Genomic DNA, 14786 nt, shown 5'->3' with positions numbered 1-14786 from the left:
TTACATTATATGGGGGGAATTATTTGGGGGCGGGGAACTGTTAGTGTTAGAATTCTCCTATAAACTAGTTGTTTTTCCCCTTAACCCATTAAAGCATCTCATATTCTAAAATATTAGTTTTATAAATCTAGTCTTCTGTTTTAAGGCTCTAAAAATCCCCTCCCCCCAACCCCCACAAAAAATACCTACCAGCGCCTGGTGGGCAACGGAGGACCAAATCCGCCATTTCACAGTCAGGAGTCTATAGTATTGCATCTTAAAAATGAAAACCTGCTTCCGCCTCCTGGGAGTTTTATCCCTTCCTTGAATGCCTTCATGTGTTTGGTCAGGTCAAAATTTTGCAAAGCCAGAAAAATTAAAAAAATAATCATCAGTCTCTTCCAATCCTACAAAGGTGTTGGATCTTTCTGTCCCGTGGTGCTGGTCTCCTGCCTCGAATCGACGCTGCCTGCCCTGCAGTGATTTCTCATTGGAAAAAAACCAAGGTGTCCCAATGCTTCCTTTTTTGTATGGCTCCTACAAATCTGAAAGCTTTCTTGAGTGAGGTAACAAAAGTTAGGCTTTCAAGCAAAGTACATGGTACGTAAAGTGTCCTGATGAACCTGCACAGCCTTCGCCAAGGCCTGGGGGTCTCTGCCGTTGCTCTGTCCAGATATATGGCTGCCCTCGCCACTGAAAATCAAGGAAATCACTGCATAATTATTTCGTATTTTTCACCCCAGGAACACTGAGAACCCCCCTTCGAGATCAGCGCCCCTGAGCGCCGGCAGCACAGGAAGGCATCTCACTGCAGCGTACGGAGACGCCGCGTGTGCCAGTGACCGTGCCTGGCACCGCAGAGATTCCGGCACCTCGAGGTGGCTGGTAAGGCTCAGACACCCCAGGGATGTCCCTCCAGGCCCGGGATGAGCTCAGGATGGGATTTAACCCCCCTTTACCCCCTCCCTCCCCCTAGGCTGGGGCCCAAGAGGACGCAGCTACATGAGGGTCTCCCCCCAACAAAGGGTTGGCTGCAGCGCCGCTCCGGCACTGGCACTTCCAAACACCAAGGCAGGGTGCTTGTGCCCCCGGGGATGTACAGGAAGGGGGACCTGGGCGTGATGTAAACGGTATAGAGCAAAGGGTGGTCACTGTCCTGGCTTCAGCTTCTCCTCCCGGCAGCTGGTATAGTGCTGGTTTGGATCTAGTACGAGAGTAACGTTGATGACACACTGATGTTTTCAGCTGTTGTTAAGCGGGGTTTATACCAAGTCAAGGATTCTTCAGCTTCTTATGCCCTGCCAGTGAGAAGGTTGGAGGGGCACAAGCAGCTGGGAGGGGACGCAGCCAGGACAGCTGACCCAAACTGGCCAAAGGAATATTCCATATCATATGACGTCATGCCCAGTATATAAACCAGGGGGGAGTTGGCCGGTAGGGGTGGATCACTGCTCAGGGACTGGCTGAGCATCAGTCAGCAGGTGGTGAGCAACTGCATTGTGCGTGGCTTGTCTGTCTTGGGTTTTATTTCACTCTCTTTTTGTTATCTTCCCTTTCATTACAATGATTATTACTATTATTATTGTATATTTATTTCAATTATTAAACTGTTCTTATCTCAACCCATGAGTTTTATACTCCCACTGCAGGGGTGGGGGGGGAGTCAGCAAGTGGCTGCGCGGTGCTTAGTTGCCGGCTGGGCTCAAATCACAACAGTCTGGGGTGCTCCTGCCCCCCGCCCATCCCAGGGCCTGCCCTCCCAGGGCCGCAGGCAGAGCCCCCTCACCTGTCGTGCTCCTTGTCCACGAGATGGTACCGCGCTCTGAACGCCACCAGTCGGGCGTAGTACGCCGGGGCCGGGATGGAGACCGAGCGGGTGCAGCGCACGTAGGTATGGCACAGCTGGTACGTGAGGATCTGCAGCTCATCCGCCGTGAACCGGTTGTCATCCCAGAGCACGTAGTAATGGGATGGCCGGCTCGTACCCTGGGAAGCAGAAGGGGCAACGTGAGAGGTGCTGCCTGCACCCATAGGCAGCTGCTTCGCAGCCTGGTCACCCCCTCCCCAATCAGAAGGACCTGGCAGACAGCCTGGGCAGGAGAGGTGCCCGTGCTTCCCTAACCTGAGAACCCCACACGTGCACAGGCACCGCGAGGCAGAAAGCCCTCAGCACCGAGGCGCAAACCAGCATTAAAGCCGCTGCCCCGTGCCCAGGCACCCCGCTGCCTCTGCGCTGCTGCCCCCGGCTCCTAACGCCACGCAGCCCACGGCATCGGGTACCGCAGGGCTCCCCAGTGAACCGGGCCAGCTCCCCTCTGTCCTTGCAGGGGCATAGGAAGCCAAAAAGCCTCCCTTGTGGAAGCAGCTGTAGATTAAACGAGCGCAATTTTTTCAGTACGGTTTCTGACTAATCTTGGCTGCCTGAAGAAAGGCAGCTGCAAAGCAAACCGCCTGCCCGAGGGACGGCTGGCCCCAGCAATCCTGCCCACAGCCAGACAACAGGTCCCTGCTGACGACCAGGCGCCCCAGAGAGCCCGGCACGCTCAGACACCAGCTGACAAGCTGCTGAATTGGCCGCTCTGAAGAAGAAAAATCTCACAGGAGAGATCCTTGGCTCCAGGAAAGAAATTGAGTACGTGCCACATAATGCAGCAGCAGCGCCGTCCCGGCACCTGCTCGCCAAACCACCGCAACGGCAGCTTGGATCAAACTGCCTGCGTCTCCGGTGCCGGAGGGAGGCTATGACAGAGCCAGGCCAGATGCACGAGAGCACAATCTGCAACAACAGCCGAAGAACAACAGCGGCAGCACAACAGCCAGCTCTGCAGCGCGGTACCTGAATGCCTGCATGACTGCACAGGTAGAAGTCGAACTCAAAGGGGTGGGTGATATTTGTATCCACTGTTGTTCCTGCTGGGATGTTCCCGCTCTTCCCAATCTACAGGGAATAGAAAGAGAAATCCAAGCGCTGCAGAGTTTGGTTATTTCCAGCTGTCCAGAGCACTGTCTGTAACACACCTGCCCTGCACCAGGGCCACGGTGCAGGGTCCTCATCTCAGTTTGAGGGCACCGTGCAGAGCTGCTCCCCCAGGGCCCGTTAAGGCGAGACAGAAGCAGCTTATCCTGCTCTGCCCCCTGCCTGAACAGGCTTACTGGCATTTTCCGCAAGCATTGACGCCAGGCATGACATGGAGCCAGAGCAAACAGCATGAGAAGGAAAGCAGGCAGGGTGAGGGCCGGGCACTGGCCCATCCTACTGTAGAAATGAGGATTAAGTGAGCAAAACTCCAGGGATCTCTGCAGTGTGTACGCTGGAGTCTCTGCCACGAGATACTGGGGCTTTTGCACCCTGATCAAAAACTGGCCTCAGCTCCCAACATTAAATCTTCATGCTCAGGTAGAGTCAGGGTCTGGGTAGACTAGACCGAACCGCTCCATTTAGATCCAGTCCAAGCTACAGCAATCAATGTTACTGCACAGCACACACGAACAAGCTGTGAGCAAGCAAGGGGATATTCATCCTGTCACGTCAGCGGCTGCAGCTATCACCAAAACAACAGATGTTTTCAAGCTGACAGAGGCTATTTCAAGAGAGTCACCAGGATCATCAGCACCCAGTAACTCATAATAACAGCAAACAGCTGTCTGGGTTTCTAGAAGCAGCCTAATCCGCACGGATGCGGGACTCAACTGAGCAGCACGTTTCATTCAAGAGCGAGCTCTCTGCCTGCCAGCGCTGAGCTTTCCCCTCAAAGTCAGGGCTGGCTCCTTCTTAAGGCCAGGGATGAATCAGCCGCCTCTGGCCCCGGCCCCCCATGGAGCTCACCCTCTCGTTCTTGTCTGCGCAGAAGAGACGGGTGTGGTGCCTTTTCTGGACGACGATGTAGGTGATGCCAGGCTGGTAATCCTTTTCCAGTTTGATGCAGGCGTCTCTGATTGCTAGGAGCTCATAGTGAAGGATCTGGAGAGACAAGGGCATGCAGAGCGAGGGGCCACACCGGCACCCAGCCATCCCCGTGCTCCCTTAGGGAACCCAGCGGGAGCAGGTGCAGCCCTGACGGCTGACAGGGATCCAAGGGGTCCTCACCTGCGGCAGCTGCCCCTCGGGTACGCCGTCGCGGTAGAAAATGATCCTGGTGGGTTTGAAGCGGGTGGATTTGTAGAACTGGATGAGCAGCTCCCTCACCATGTAGGACAAGTCCTCGATGATTTCCTGGCGAGGACGCTGCACGCGCACCGTGGCACAGTACCGGCTGGGGTGGGCGTCCATGCTGCCCACAACCTGCAGAGACGGAGACAGGCCAGGCCCACGCGTTACAACAGGAAGGACAGAGGGGACACACGCCATTGCAGGCCTCTGCCTGCTTCTGACCCCCACACCTGGCAGTGGGCAGAGCACCCAAGCTCACAGATCAGGGGATGGGACAATAAATGCTCTGCAGGCAACTCTAGCACCCAAACGAGACATCCCTGGTCGTGGCCACATCCTGGTTTCGCACTCTGCCATGCCCTTTGCAGTGCTTATGGGAATTTCCAGCGAGACAACTCGGCTGGTGCCACTGAGCAACGTGGCTGTGGTGGCTGTTGCTGCTCTGCTTCACTCCTCCTGCCCAACAGCTGAGGGGGGAGTGGGGCTGCGCTTTCCACCTGCCTAAGCCCTTCTCCCTCCCTCCCTCGAGAGGTTTCTGGCTTCCACAAAGGACTGTGTGACCCCAAATCCTGCTCTGCTGTTTTCGGCAGGGCAATGACACCCCCAGGGTATAAAACCCCCACCTGCAGTTGCAATGCCGCTGCTGTTACAGCTGCTGCCGAGCTGTCCATCACAGCAACCCCAGGGAGCTCTGTTATCCCAGTCCTTACCCCTCCGACGGCGGCACAACTGCCCTGCCCGCCCCGGGCTGCCCAGAGACCCTCTGCCCAAAAGGCAACTGAACCAGGTCAACGTTCGCGCAGAGCATCTGCCGGCACCACGTCCCTGCGCCTGCCCTCGCTCAGCCGCAGGCAGCGGAGCTGCCCCAGACGGCTGCGGGCTGCCCCGCCGGCGCTGCCACCTCCCGAGGACATGGGGAGGCCGAGTCACCGCGCGGCAGCCATCGAGCAGGGAGTTTCCATGGCAGCTGGGCGCTCTGGGGGAGAGACCTCAAAGACGTCAGGGCAAAGAGGCCCGAAAGCAGCCAGGCTCCGCAGTGATGCAGGGCTGGGGGTGCAGTGTGAGTCATGGGTGTCAGGGCAGGTGCTGGCCCACACCGGGAGACAAATGCCCAGCTGCTTCGCTGCACCGCGGCCAGTGGGGACATTGCTGTGCGGTGCACGTCCCCCCGAGCGGAGGGAAAGCACCACAGACCCCACATCTTCAGTGGCATCGAGGTGCTGCCCCCGTCCTCTGTGCCGGTTCCACTTTTGCTTTGCAAACAGAGCTCTGGGGTCTGGGCTGCACCACTGGGGCTGATGTACGTGACGGAAATGTTTCCTTTGGCTTCAGCCTTCTATTGTCTAATTAACAACGAACCAAGGACAAGATCAAGGCCATCTGAAGGCTCTACCCTTCTCCTCCCCTGCAGCTTCAAAAAAGCTTTCATAAAAATTCAGAAAAAACCCCACAGTGGTCCTGCACAAAAAACCACAGAAGATGTTTTCAGAGGGGAAGTGTTGCCGCCAGGAAACAGACTGTTCTGTCCCACCCACACCTACAGCAAACAGCCAAAAGCATTTCCCAACCCCTTCTAATTAAGAAAAAAACACTCCTCCAAAAACGCATTTGCATGCCAAGGAAAACCTGAGCTATGAGTCCTGGAAAGTTAAGAACTTAATAGGAAAATGCTGACAGGCTTAATTAAAACAGACGCTATGAGAACCTGACACTCTCCTTCACTGCAATGAGCACAAGGCAATGTCTTACAGCCTGACGAAGGGCACGAGCTGCCACCCAGCCTCACTGGCACGCGAGCAGCGCTTTGCTCAATGGATGCCCCTTATTCATTTGAGGTGAAGGCAAATCCTCCTCCCCAAAAGGCTCAGAAGAAGCCCAGTCACACCAGTTTTCCACCCACCTCCAAAAGCCCAGTTCTCCCGCCTGTGGAAGATCGCTCCCAGGGCTGCACTGAAGGTCCAAAATGCCCAGGGATGACTCTGGCCAGCACAGCGGCCGCACCGAGCCCCCCACCTGCCCCGTCCCACCGCGCTCTGGGGTCTGGCACACCACGAGCCCCATCTGCTGGCAGCTGCCAGCTCTCCCCGCGGCTCCCCAAAACCGCAGCTCCTCTGCAGAGAGGCAGGAGGGAATCGGGGACCCACCGTCCTGCGAGGGGGAATCAAAACAGGGGCATGGAGCCTCCCTGAGAAGTGTCACAGAGGGGACAGCAGTGGCAGAGCCCCTTTATGGACACACTGAGTCCCGATCCAGCTCCTGCGTCCCTGCAGGGCTCTTGGGCACCAAGCCTGGCCCCGGACAGGGAACTCACAGCCGTTATGGAGGGTTTCTTCCCATCTCCTGCCGGTGGGTGAGTGACATCGGCCCCGAGGAAGATCACTGGCTGCTGAAAGACGGCAGAGCTGGTGGGAGAGAAGAGAAAGCAGCAGTCAGCCTTTCGGGGCCATCTCAGGGTGATGCACAGCTCAACACAGATGACCAGATCACACAGAGGACTTCTCCGGGCTCTGGCCTGGGCACATCAACAGCTCATTACAAGGCAAGACAGGCTGCAAACCCCATTTCAAAGAGCCACTTTATGCAGCCACCCACAGGCACCCCTTCCCCAGGTAAAGCCAGACAGGCAGCACTGCCAGGACGTGGGAAACAGGTCCCAAAAACGTGAGGGGCAGCGGCTGTACGAACCGCTGGTGAGGCACAAGGATGTTGTTGATCCCGCCAAGCTTGACGTTGATCTTGAGGCAGAGGTTGGAAAGGGTCTGCGGGGAGGTTTTCACCACATTCTTGACCTGGACGCACTGCGTGGCCATTCCCAGGAGGGTGTCCCCAACGCGCTTCACCTCGGCTGCGGACAGAGAACGCAGGTGAACAGACCGGCAGTCAGCACCGCACTACTTCCAGCGGCATCCCCGGGAACGGGGAGAGGATTCACCGTGAGAGGAGAGGAGCCAGCTCTGCCGAGCCAGAGCAAATCCCCTCTCCTCTCCCCACTCGCCCTTGCCCCAGACGCACCGTACACCGGCGTTTTCCCTGGCAGGATGACAATGATGAGCTGAAGCCCTGAATAGGTGTTCTTGAGGTGTCGAAACATGGGCTCCACGCTGTCTGCACCCTGGGCGTATTTGCAGAAACAGGGCTGGCCCTGGATCGGCATCCCTGCGTCCTTGGAGATCTTGCGCAGCTGGTCAGTGAAGTTCCTGTGCCCGGGAGGAGAAGCAGTCAGCCCCGAGCCCTTCCGCACGGCAGCTCTGCCGCACACCCCGGCCACTGAGCGTGAAGAGACCCGCGGCTGGAGCGCTGCGGCACAGGACGGAGACAGGGACATCACCACGCCTGCGGCTTTACAGCCGCATCCAGCAAGCACAAGGCACGGGAAACACAAGACCAACACGTGTTAGAGCTGAACCGTCCCCTCTTGCTGCCCTCTTACCCAAGTACTGACTCTTCTGAGGCGATGGAGCTGCGAGCTGTTCTCCGTTAGAAAGCTGGAGAAGGGGGGAGCAGACCCACTGCCTGGGACAGCTGATTTCCAGGTGATTTGCAAAGCGGACGCAAGCCTTCACTTACCAAACCGGACAAAGTGCTCAGCCACACACTCTGGATTTTTGGATTGCCAAGGACAAATTGGACGCAGTGAAAGCCAGAGGGAGCGTGGGGCTTCTAGCTCTGCCCCAAAGGGGTCACAGCTGCAGCACGGTGTCGTTCCCACCTCCACCCAGCTACTGCAGACAGACACTCTGAGCCGCTCCAAACCATCCCGAACATCAACCATGCCAAACACCCAGAAGAGGCACACAAAACGCTCGCCTCAGTGCACCCACTCTTGGTCGGGAGAGACCTGAGTCCCCTGCAGAATCCAAAACCAAGGTGACCATTTCCCTAAATCAAATAAACTGTCCCCGCTCTGTGTCACTTTGCTACTGAAGCAGAGAATCTCTACGCCCCAAAGCTTTTCAGAAAGCCTAAGACTTCTCTGTAATAAAAACCCACGGTGAGTTAGGATGCTTCCTACATTAATTATATTCTTTCAGAAAGGGTATTGGGGAAATTTTTAATTAGATATCCCTCACAACCCCATCTCTAAGGACACTCAGCTGAGAGGAGTTCAATACAGCTTTAGGGCTGGCAGCATCAGACCACGACACTGCAGCTACCTGATGCCAAGAGCAGATCGAGGAGAGCCTGACTGTCAGCTCACGTGTGCTGGAGTGCCGATGTGCTTACTCCAACCCGGCAGGCTTTGCGATGGCTCAGGGACTGTTTGCAGCCAGGATAAACAGTCAGGTACTCTGGATAAACTAACAGAAACAAGACTGAACACCCAGTCTGAACCCGGATCAAATCTGTACCATGAGCAATGGAGATCCAGCGCTAACGATGAAGGACGTGCAGCCCCAGGCTGGGAGCAGCAGGGCGGCCGCGCCACGAGCCACGGCTCCCCCACGTCATCCCACCCGCGCGGGCTGCCCCTTTCCTTACTTCAGCACCTCCTCTCGACACTGCTTCTGCGGGGCAAAGCAAGCAATCGCCCAGACTTTGATCTCAATGCCGTTGTAGAACTGCTTCCCTCGCATGTCCCACACGCCTTGGTTGGGAGTTGCAATGGCCCGGTTCTGCAAGGCAAACAGACGGTCAGAGCGCTGCCGCGTCCTGCCCGGCCCCACGCCGGCAGCCCCTGAGGAGCACCCGCACGTGCCGTGGGTGTGCTCCCCCGCCACACAGCTGCACGCCCTCGCCGGAGCCAGCTCCCTGCGCTGCCAGGGTCTGCCGTGGTGCTCAGCGAGGGGCGATTCACAATCTCAGCTCCTCAACAGGGATGGAAAATTCACCCGAGCTGCCTTACCCTGAGCATCCCTCTCCCCTTCAGCACTCCTTTTTGTCACCAAATGACTCTCAGCTACAACTTTCAGAACACTTATATTGCAAAAAACAAAACAAAACCCAAAACCCCAAACCCAAGGCACTCTGATAAAAAATTCCAGCTCTAACCTATAAACATGAACAAGTTTTGTTCAAAACCAGCGTTTTCTGGTGTGAAAGCATCTCTCTGCACAACGCAGCTCAACACCCAGGCAGTGCAGCCCTGCTTACCCTGCCTCCGTACTGCAGGATGGGTGCTGGCAGGACCCTCCCCGTCACCTCCGTCATGTCGTCTTTCACCTTGATCCCAAACTCCTGAATGTACGGATCCAGGTTGTAGCTGGCGTTCTTCATCTGCAGAGGGAAGGAAGGGCCATGGGAGGGAGGGAGGGAGACCAACTGCTGCATCCCACGCAGGTTCAGCCAGCCAGAAAACATGGGCCCCTCAAGCCCTGTTCTCTATGAGCGGCAGTCCTCTCTGCAAGGGCAGGGCAAGTGGTTTAACACAAAGGGCCAAGCCCTGTCCTCCAAACTGACCCTTGGGGGACCTGATTTTTGAATGCACTGACCAATGCAACTGAGAGCAGAGCCTGCTCCTGAGATTTAAGGCTTCAGTGGGAAGGTTCAGACTGGCAAGTGACCGTCATCCAGAGTCCCAGAAGGAATATCAAATGCCCCAGGCTTTGAAATCCCAGAGACATCGGTTTGGGGAACAACAGCATCACTAACCAGCTCCTGCCAGGCCGCCGGCAGAGATGGGTTCCCCTGGCTCACCCCAGGCACCAGTTCCTGCACCACAGCCCCACCACGCACAGTCCCCACGTACACCCAGCGCTGGGGTCATTTCTCTAATTTGTTTTCCTATTTTTAGTCTCAGCTCCCTCCGGGTCAGGTTCCATCACTGTCAGGACCTGAATTTGCTGCCTATGAGTTTCCACGGTCACTTTGAGCCGGGCTCCTCTACGCAAGTGTCCGTTACGCACACCCAGGCATTGCTGACCGGGGATTCAGTGAGAAGAGGCGGACAAAGCCAAGCCACTAATCCCACCAGCATCTTCCGAGCAGGTCACAGCTCTCCAGTGCAGAGCAGCTGAGGAGCAGGACCACACCAGAGCCGCAGCCCCAACACTGTCCCTCCCAGGGACTCGTGCCACGTACCAGGCGACTAATTTCCTCCTGCCTGTCTGGGGCAGACCTGGCCGTTGCTTTTATCATGGTTGACGTCTGATTGTCTGTGAGCTTCTTGATGCACCGCTGGCCTGCCACGATGTTGCACACCTGCACGGCAGGGGAGAGACAGCAGCCAGGCATTAGGGACAGGCGAGACACAGTGGACCACAGCTGAGCTGCCCTGTGGGCACAGCACTCAGGCCCTGCAGCCAGCCCCAAACCAGAGGTGCTGAGCCTGCAGCTGCAGGAAAATGGCGTTTTACAGCACCGTCTCCTCTCTCACTGACTAGAAGCAGCTCTTGCCAGGTCAACGCTGACGCAACTGCATGACACATGAGCTGCAGAATATCGTCATAATCTGCCAGCAAAGGCCACTTGCCTTTGCTTTGCTTGGTGCCCAAAAGCTGAGGCACCCAATGGTGCAGAGCCAACACTCACCTCCAAGGGCAGGTATGTGTGCTTCTGCTCCTGGCCAACCTGGAGACAGGGTAGGTGCGGGTATTTCAGCTGCAGGTTGTATTTCTGCTTAAAGTACTGAGCCACTGTGCACTCCACTGTCTGACCACTCTCCAGCTGCAGGGGAAACCTGGCAGAGGCAGGACACGAAGGATGCACCTACTCAAAACAGACACTTCCAGACCTCAAGCACTACTTACTCTGGCTGGGAAGAGAGGGAACTGGCAGGCTCCCACTCTGAGCTACCATAAAAGAAAATAAAAAGCACAACGGTGGTATTTTCATAAATCGAGTCAGGAATACTCTGATCCCAGTGTGGGACTGAGGTCCCTAAATAAAGCTCTCCCTCACTAATCCAGCTAATCAGGGCAAATGTTTATTGCAGGACATGCCACACATGCCACTGCCAGGTACAGAAATACAGCACACTGGCACTCAGGAGGACTTCTGTGCTTGGTGCCCTTCCTGTGAGCCGAGCTGAGCTCCACAGAAAGGTTAACCGGCCTCTCCCAGTATGGGGCAGCGGCTCCAGGCTGGGCAGAGCATGGAGGGGCAGGAGGGGTACATCTCCCTTCAAAACCACAGGAAAAAAATAATCAAACTTCCCGGTGGCAGGGCTGAGGGGTGCCGTGCCGTCCACAGCCGGAGCGCGTGACACCCAGCCTCACCCCCATCAGCTGTTCCCGGCTCCACAAAGAGCTCCGTGAAAACGAAGAATCGATCTGATATTCTTTATGGAGCCAAAATTAGACAGGAGAGCCAGCCCGACCACCCTGGCAAGGCGTCACATTCCTCCTGTGCTCACCAAGCCCCAGGGCTGGGACCCAAGGATGCCAGAGCCCAAGGGAAGGGGGTGCACGTGGTGACAGGAGCATGAACCCCAGTGAGACGCCCGGAGATGGGGCTGTGTGACAAGGAAATGTGGCTGCAGTGAGGGAGGTGTCCCCGCTTCGGCAGGGGCTCTGCAGCCTGACAGCGCCGGCCCGAGCGGGCAGTACTGGTTTGGTATCATGCAAGAACTGGGAGGAGAGGTTTTCTGCCAGCACTTGGGTTTGTACAGCATGAGCCAAAATTTCTTGTTTTGGGTTTTTTTTAACCATTGGCAAAGTTTCTGGAAACGTTGTTGGAATTTGGGGTGCGGACTGCCTGAAAAACACCCCCCCTCCTCCCCTCCAGCTCCACTCAGCGAGCACCCAGCAGACAGCACCCACCCAGCCCTGCTGCCCAGTGCTGTGCCCACCGCTGCCCACATGGCGGGCTCTGGAGGGTCCACCCGCTCTTCCCCTCCGCCTCAAACTCCGTTTTGCTTCCAAGCCTCCCCAGGGACAATTCCCAGGGCAAACCCCAGTGACGAGCCCTGGAAACACTGGTGGGCTGTGGCACCTGGCAGTTGGGTGCTGAGGGTAGCTCCGCAGTGCTGCAGCCCCTGTCTGCAGGAGGCTGCAGGGAGCAGGGCAGCCCCCCGACACAGAGGATTGCTCCCAAACAGGAGTTTGCTCCCAGGCACATGCAAATAATTTCAAGGCAGGGAATCGCTTTATCCCCTGACAAAGCTTCTGCTTTGGCAGTGTCTATTTTAAGAAAGAAGAAAACCAAACTCAGAGGTAAAAACTAGGACAATTCCTGGCACGTTAGCTCCCGCCCACCGCAGCATGCTGCCTGCCAGACGAAGCACCCCCTGCCCTCCCACCCTTCCCTGCATCCTGCTTGCCTGCACCGCACACGACACGGAGCTGCGCGAGCTGCTGCGCCCGAAACGGCTGCAGAGCCCCAACCACAGCTCCTTTTGCCATCGCAGGCTGGAGCTTCCCGTCCAGCTCTCCCTAACAACACCAGCAGCTGCTAACAAGGAGAACAGCTCAGATTTTTCCAAGGGCATCTTCCCACCCGCCTTACGTCTGGTGGCTGGCCGGCCGCCTGGTAACGTTACACACGCGGTATTTCCTCTTCATCTGCCCGCAGTGGGTGACCTCGACTTTCAGACCTGATGCAAGAAAGGGAGACACAGCAGAGTCACTGGTAAAGGCGGGAGCGATTCCCCTTTGCCCAGGCTCCCGGGGGCACCACCAGCACCCGCCTTAAATAATTAACCGTTTGCAGAGCAGGTATGCTGGCAGATGCGCTGTGCAGCGCACCAGGGAGGCAATGGAGCCCCAGGAGACATTTTAAATGTGCAACCCCCTCGCTGCAGGGGCTGAGCAGCAGACAAGCCACAGCTGGTGCCTGGGGCAGCCCCCAGCTGGGGACGGGTTCCCAGCGTCCCCGGAGGCTCTACCTTTGATCTCCTTGGTGAAACGCACTCTCTGCGAGTCCGTCAAGGGCTTCGGTTGCTCGTCGATGTTCCGGATGTCCAGCACCTCACACATGAACTCGATGACGGGCTGGGCTTTGTAGAAGGCAGTGGCTGACACTGTGGGACAGACACTACGGTGAGTCTCAGACCTGGCCCAGATCCAGCCTCCACACACATGCCCAGCCCCACCACTGCAGTTCCCCAGCATGAAAAATACGTCACCATCAATGTTGAGCATCATCTTCCACATGGCAGGCCTGACCGACTGGTGGAAACCGAACCAGACCTCCCTGCCGCCTCCCAAGGGGTGGTAGTAGCCTTCAGGTGGAGAGAAGAAGGAGCGGCCAACAGGAGTGTACCTGTGAACCAGGGCAAACCGTGTCAAACACCACATGCCAGCCCCACGGGCAGCGACCATGAAGCACCCACGGCCCCTTCAAGCCGCCGCTCACCCCACCAGCTGCATCACCCTGTTCACTCCTTTGGCAGGAGCATCCAGAGCAATTACACCCAGCGGTGCAGCAGGCACGGCCACCTCCTCCCAAAGACCGTCAAGGCCAGTTCCAGCCACAACAGCCTGCCAAGGGCAGCCAGTCCCCTCCTCGGCACACTCGGTGCTCACGGCACGGCCCCTGCCACCCCCCTGCCGGGCGGTCCCTTGGCGCAGGTACCTCATGGAAGCCAGGTGCCTCATGGCAACATCCAGCGCCTGGACGGACTCCAGGGGGACGGGGATCTGCCCGCTGACCAGGGCCTCGTGCAGCATGCGCCAGCTCACGATGGCCATCCATTTGATGGAGACCTTAAATATCCTGTCCTTGCCTTCCCCCGGGATCGTCACCTCAAAGTCAACCTGGGTGCAGAAGGGAAGGGGAAGCGATCACGGTGTCCCCACAGGCGCAAGGGGAGCAGGTCGTTTTGAGCCGGTCCTTCCCAGGCAGGAGACACATTGTGCTCGCCTGCACGGGGCTTGCTGCCCCCTCTTACCCGCTCGTTTCCAATGGGCAAGGCCGTGACCGTGTAGATGTTCTTCTTCCCATCGTAGACTGGCTTTCGGTCACCGAAGATTTGCGGTTTGAAGTGCTGCACCATGTACTCCACGACTTCCCTACGCAGGCGAGCGGGGCAAGAAAGAGGGGCAGGAGGAGAGAAGGGCGAGGTTTGTTTTGCTCGTTTCTTTACAGCCTGGCACCTTCTGCAACCTGCCCAGTCTCTACCCAGGGCACTTCAGAGCCACAGGGCACTGAGGAGCAGAGTGGGGTCCCCCCGACACAGCAGGGCCCCCGGACAAGCAGCCACGTGCCTTGCTCCGCAGCTCGGTGCATCGGCTTTGGCAGAACAAGTTTACACGGCATGCAGGAACGCGCACCCGCTGTGTGTGTCGAGAGGGAGCGACTCGCTGCCCGCGGCCACCGAAAGCACGTGCAGCATCTGCTCGCTGGCCTTCGGGGCGCAGAGCTACCCAGGCTGCCAGGGCAGGAGGGGACGGGCAGCAAACAGGACATCAAAAAGAAAAACAAAGAAAAGTACGCGATGGCCCGAGGTCTGGGGCTCGCTATTTTTAAATACGGGATTGTTGCCAAAATAGCGCAGCTGCTGTGAAGAAGCCGGGGACTGTTCTGAGGTTCAGGACCTCCAAGGCTGTCAGGGACAGGAACCAGCGCTGCTGCAGAAGCACGGCTGGTGGGTCCAGTCACCCGCGGGCGCTGGGCAGCGCTGCGACCCCCGCCACCATGTCACCCTGACGGCTTCCACCGGTGAAGACAGAGGCAGGCACTTCTGGAGCCTCCACAAGCAAACTGGAAGCGGGGAACGAGTGCCAAAACCTCTAATACTTGCCTTACCTGTTGACTCTGCGTGGGCATTTGTCGGGTTTGA

At 57.3% G+C, this 14786-nt stretch overlaps 1 protein-coding gene across 3 annotated transcripts; it reads right to left on the bottom strand.

Annotated features, from left to right (window-relative positions):
• Positions 1-539: 539 nt before the first annotated feature.
• LOC104343621 (protein argonaute-1) lies at positions 540-14015 on the bottom strand. Of its 3 annotated transcripts, none has more exons than XM_086479699.1 (17): positions 13896-14015; positions 13580-13761; positions 13131-13267; positions 12891-13025; positions 12512-12599; positions 10598-10745; positions 10119-10267; positions 9221-9329; positions 8609-8742; positions 7142-7326; positions 6815-6974; positions 6441-6531; positions 4067-4261; positions 3806-3940; positions 2816-2917; positions 1766-1965; positions 540-672 (listed from the first exon to the last, which is right to left on the bottom strand). In XM_086479699.1, the coding sequence occupies exons 1-17, from the start codon at positions 13998-14000 to the stop codon at positions 564-566; spliced, it is 2364 nt and encodes a 787-aa protein (XP_086335825.1). In that variant the 5' UTR covers positions 14001-14015; the 3' UTR covers positions 540-563. The 3 variants fall into 3 exon arrangements, with proteins under 3 accessions (XP_086335825.1, XP_086335824.1, XP_086335826.1); XM_086479698.1 differs by having other exon boundaries at positions 9221-9343; positions 10148-10267; XM_086479700.1 differs by lacking the exon at positions 2816-2917 and having other exon boundaries at positions 9221-9343; positions 10148-10267.
• Positions 14016-14786: the final 771 nt, after the last annotated feature.

This window comes from Leptosomus discolor, chromosome Z (genome assembly GCF_034619465.1).
Source record: "Leptosomus discolor isolate bLepDis1 chromosome Z, bLepDis1.hap2, whole genome shotgun sequence".
In the NCBI taxonomy this organism is placed as follows: Eukaryota; Metazoa; Chordata; class Aves; order Leptosomiformes; family Leptosomidae; genus Leptosomus; species Leptosomus discolor.
This window is presented reverse-complemented; position numbering and strand designations above follow the sequence as displayed.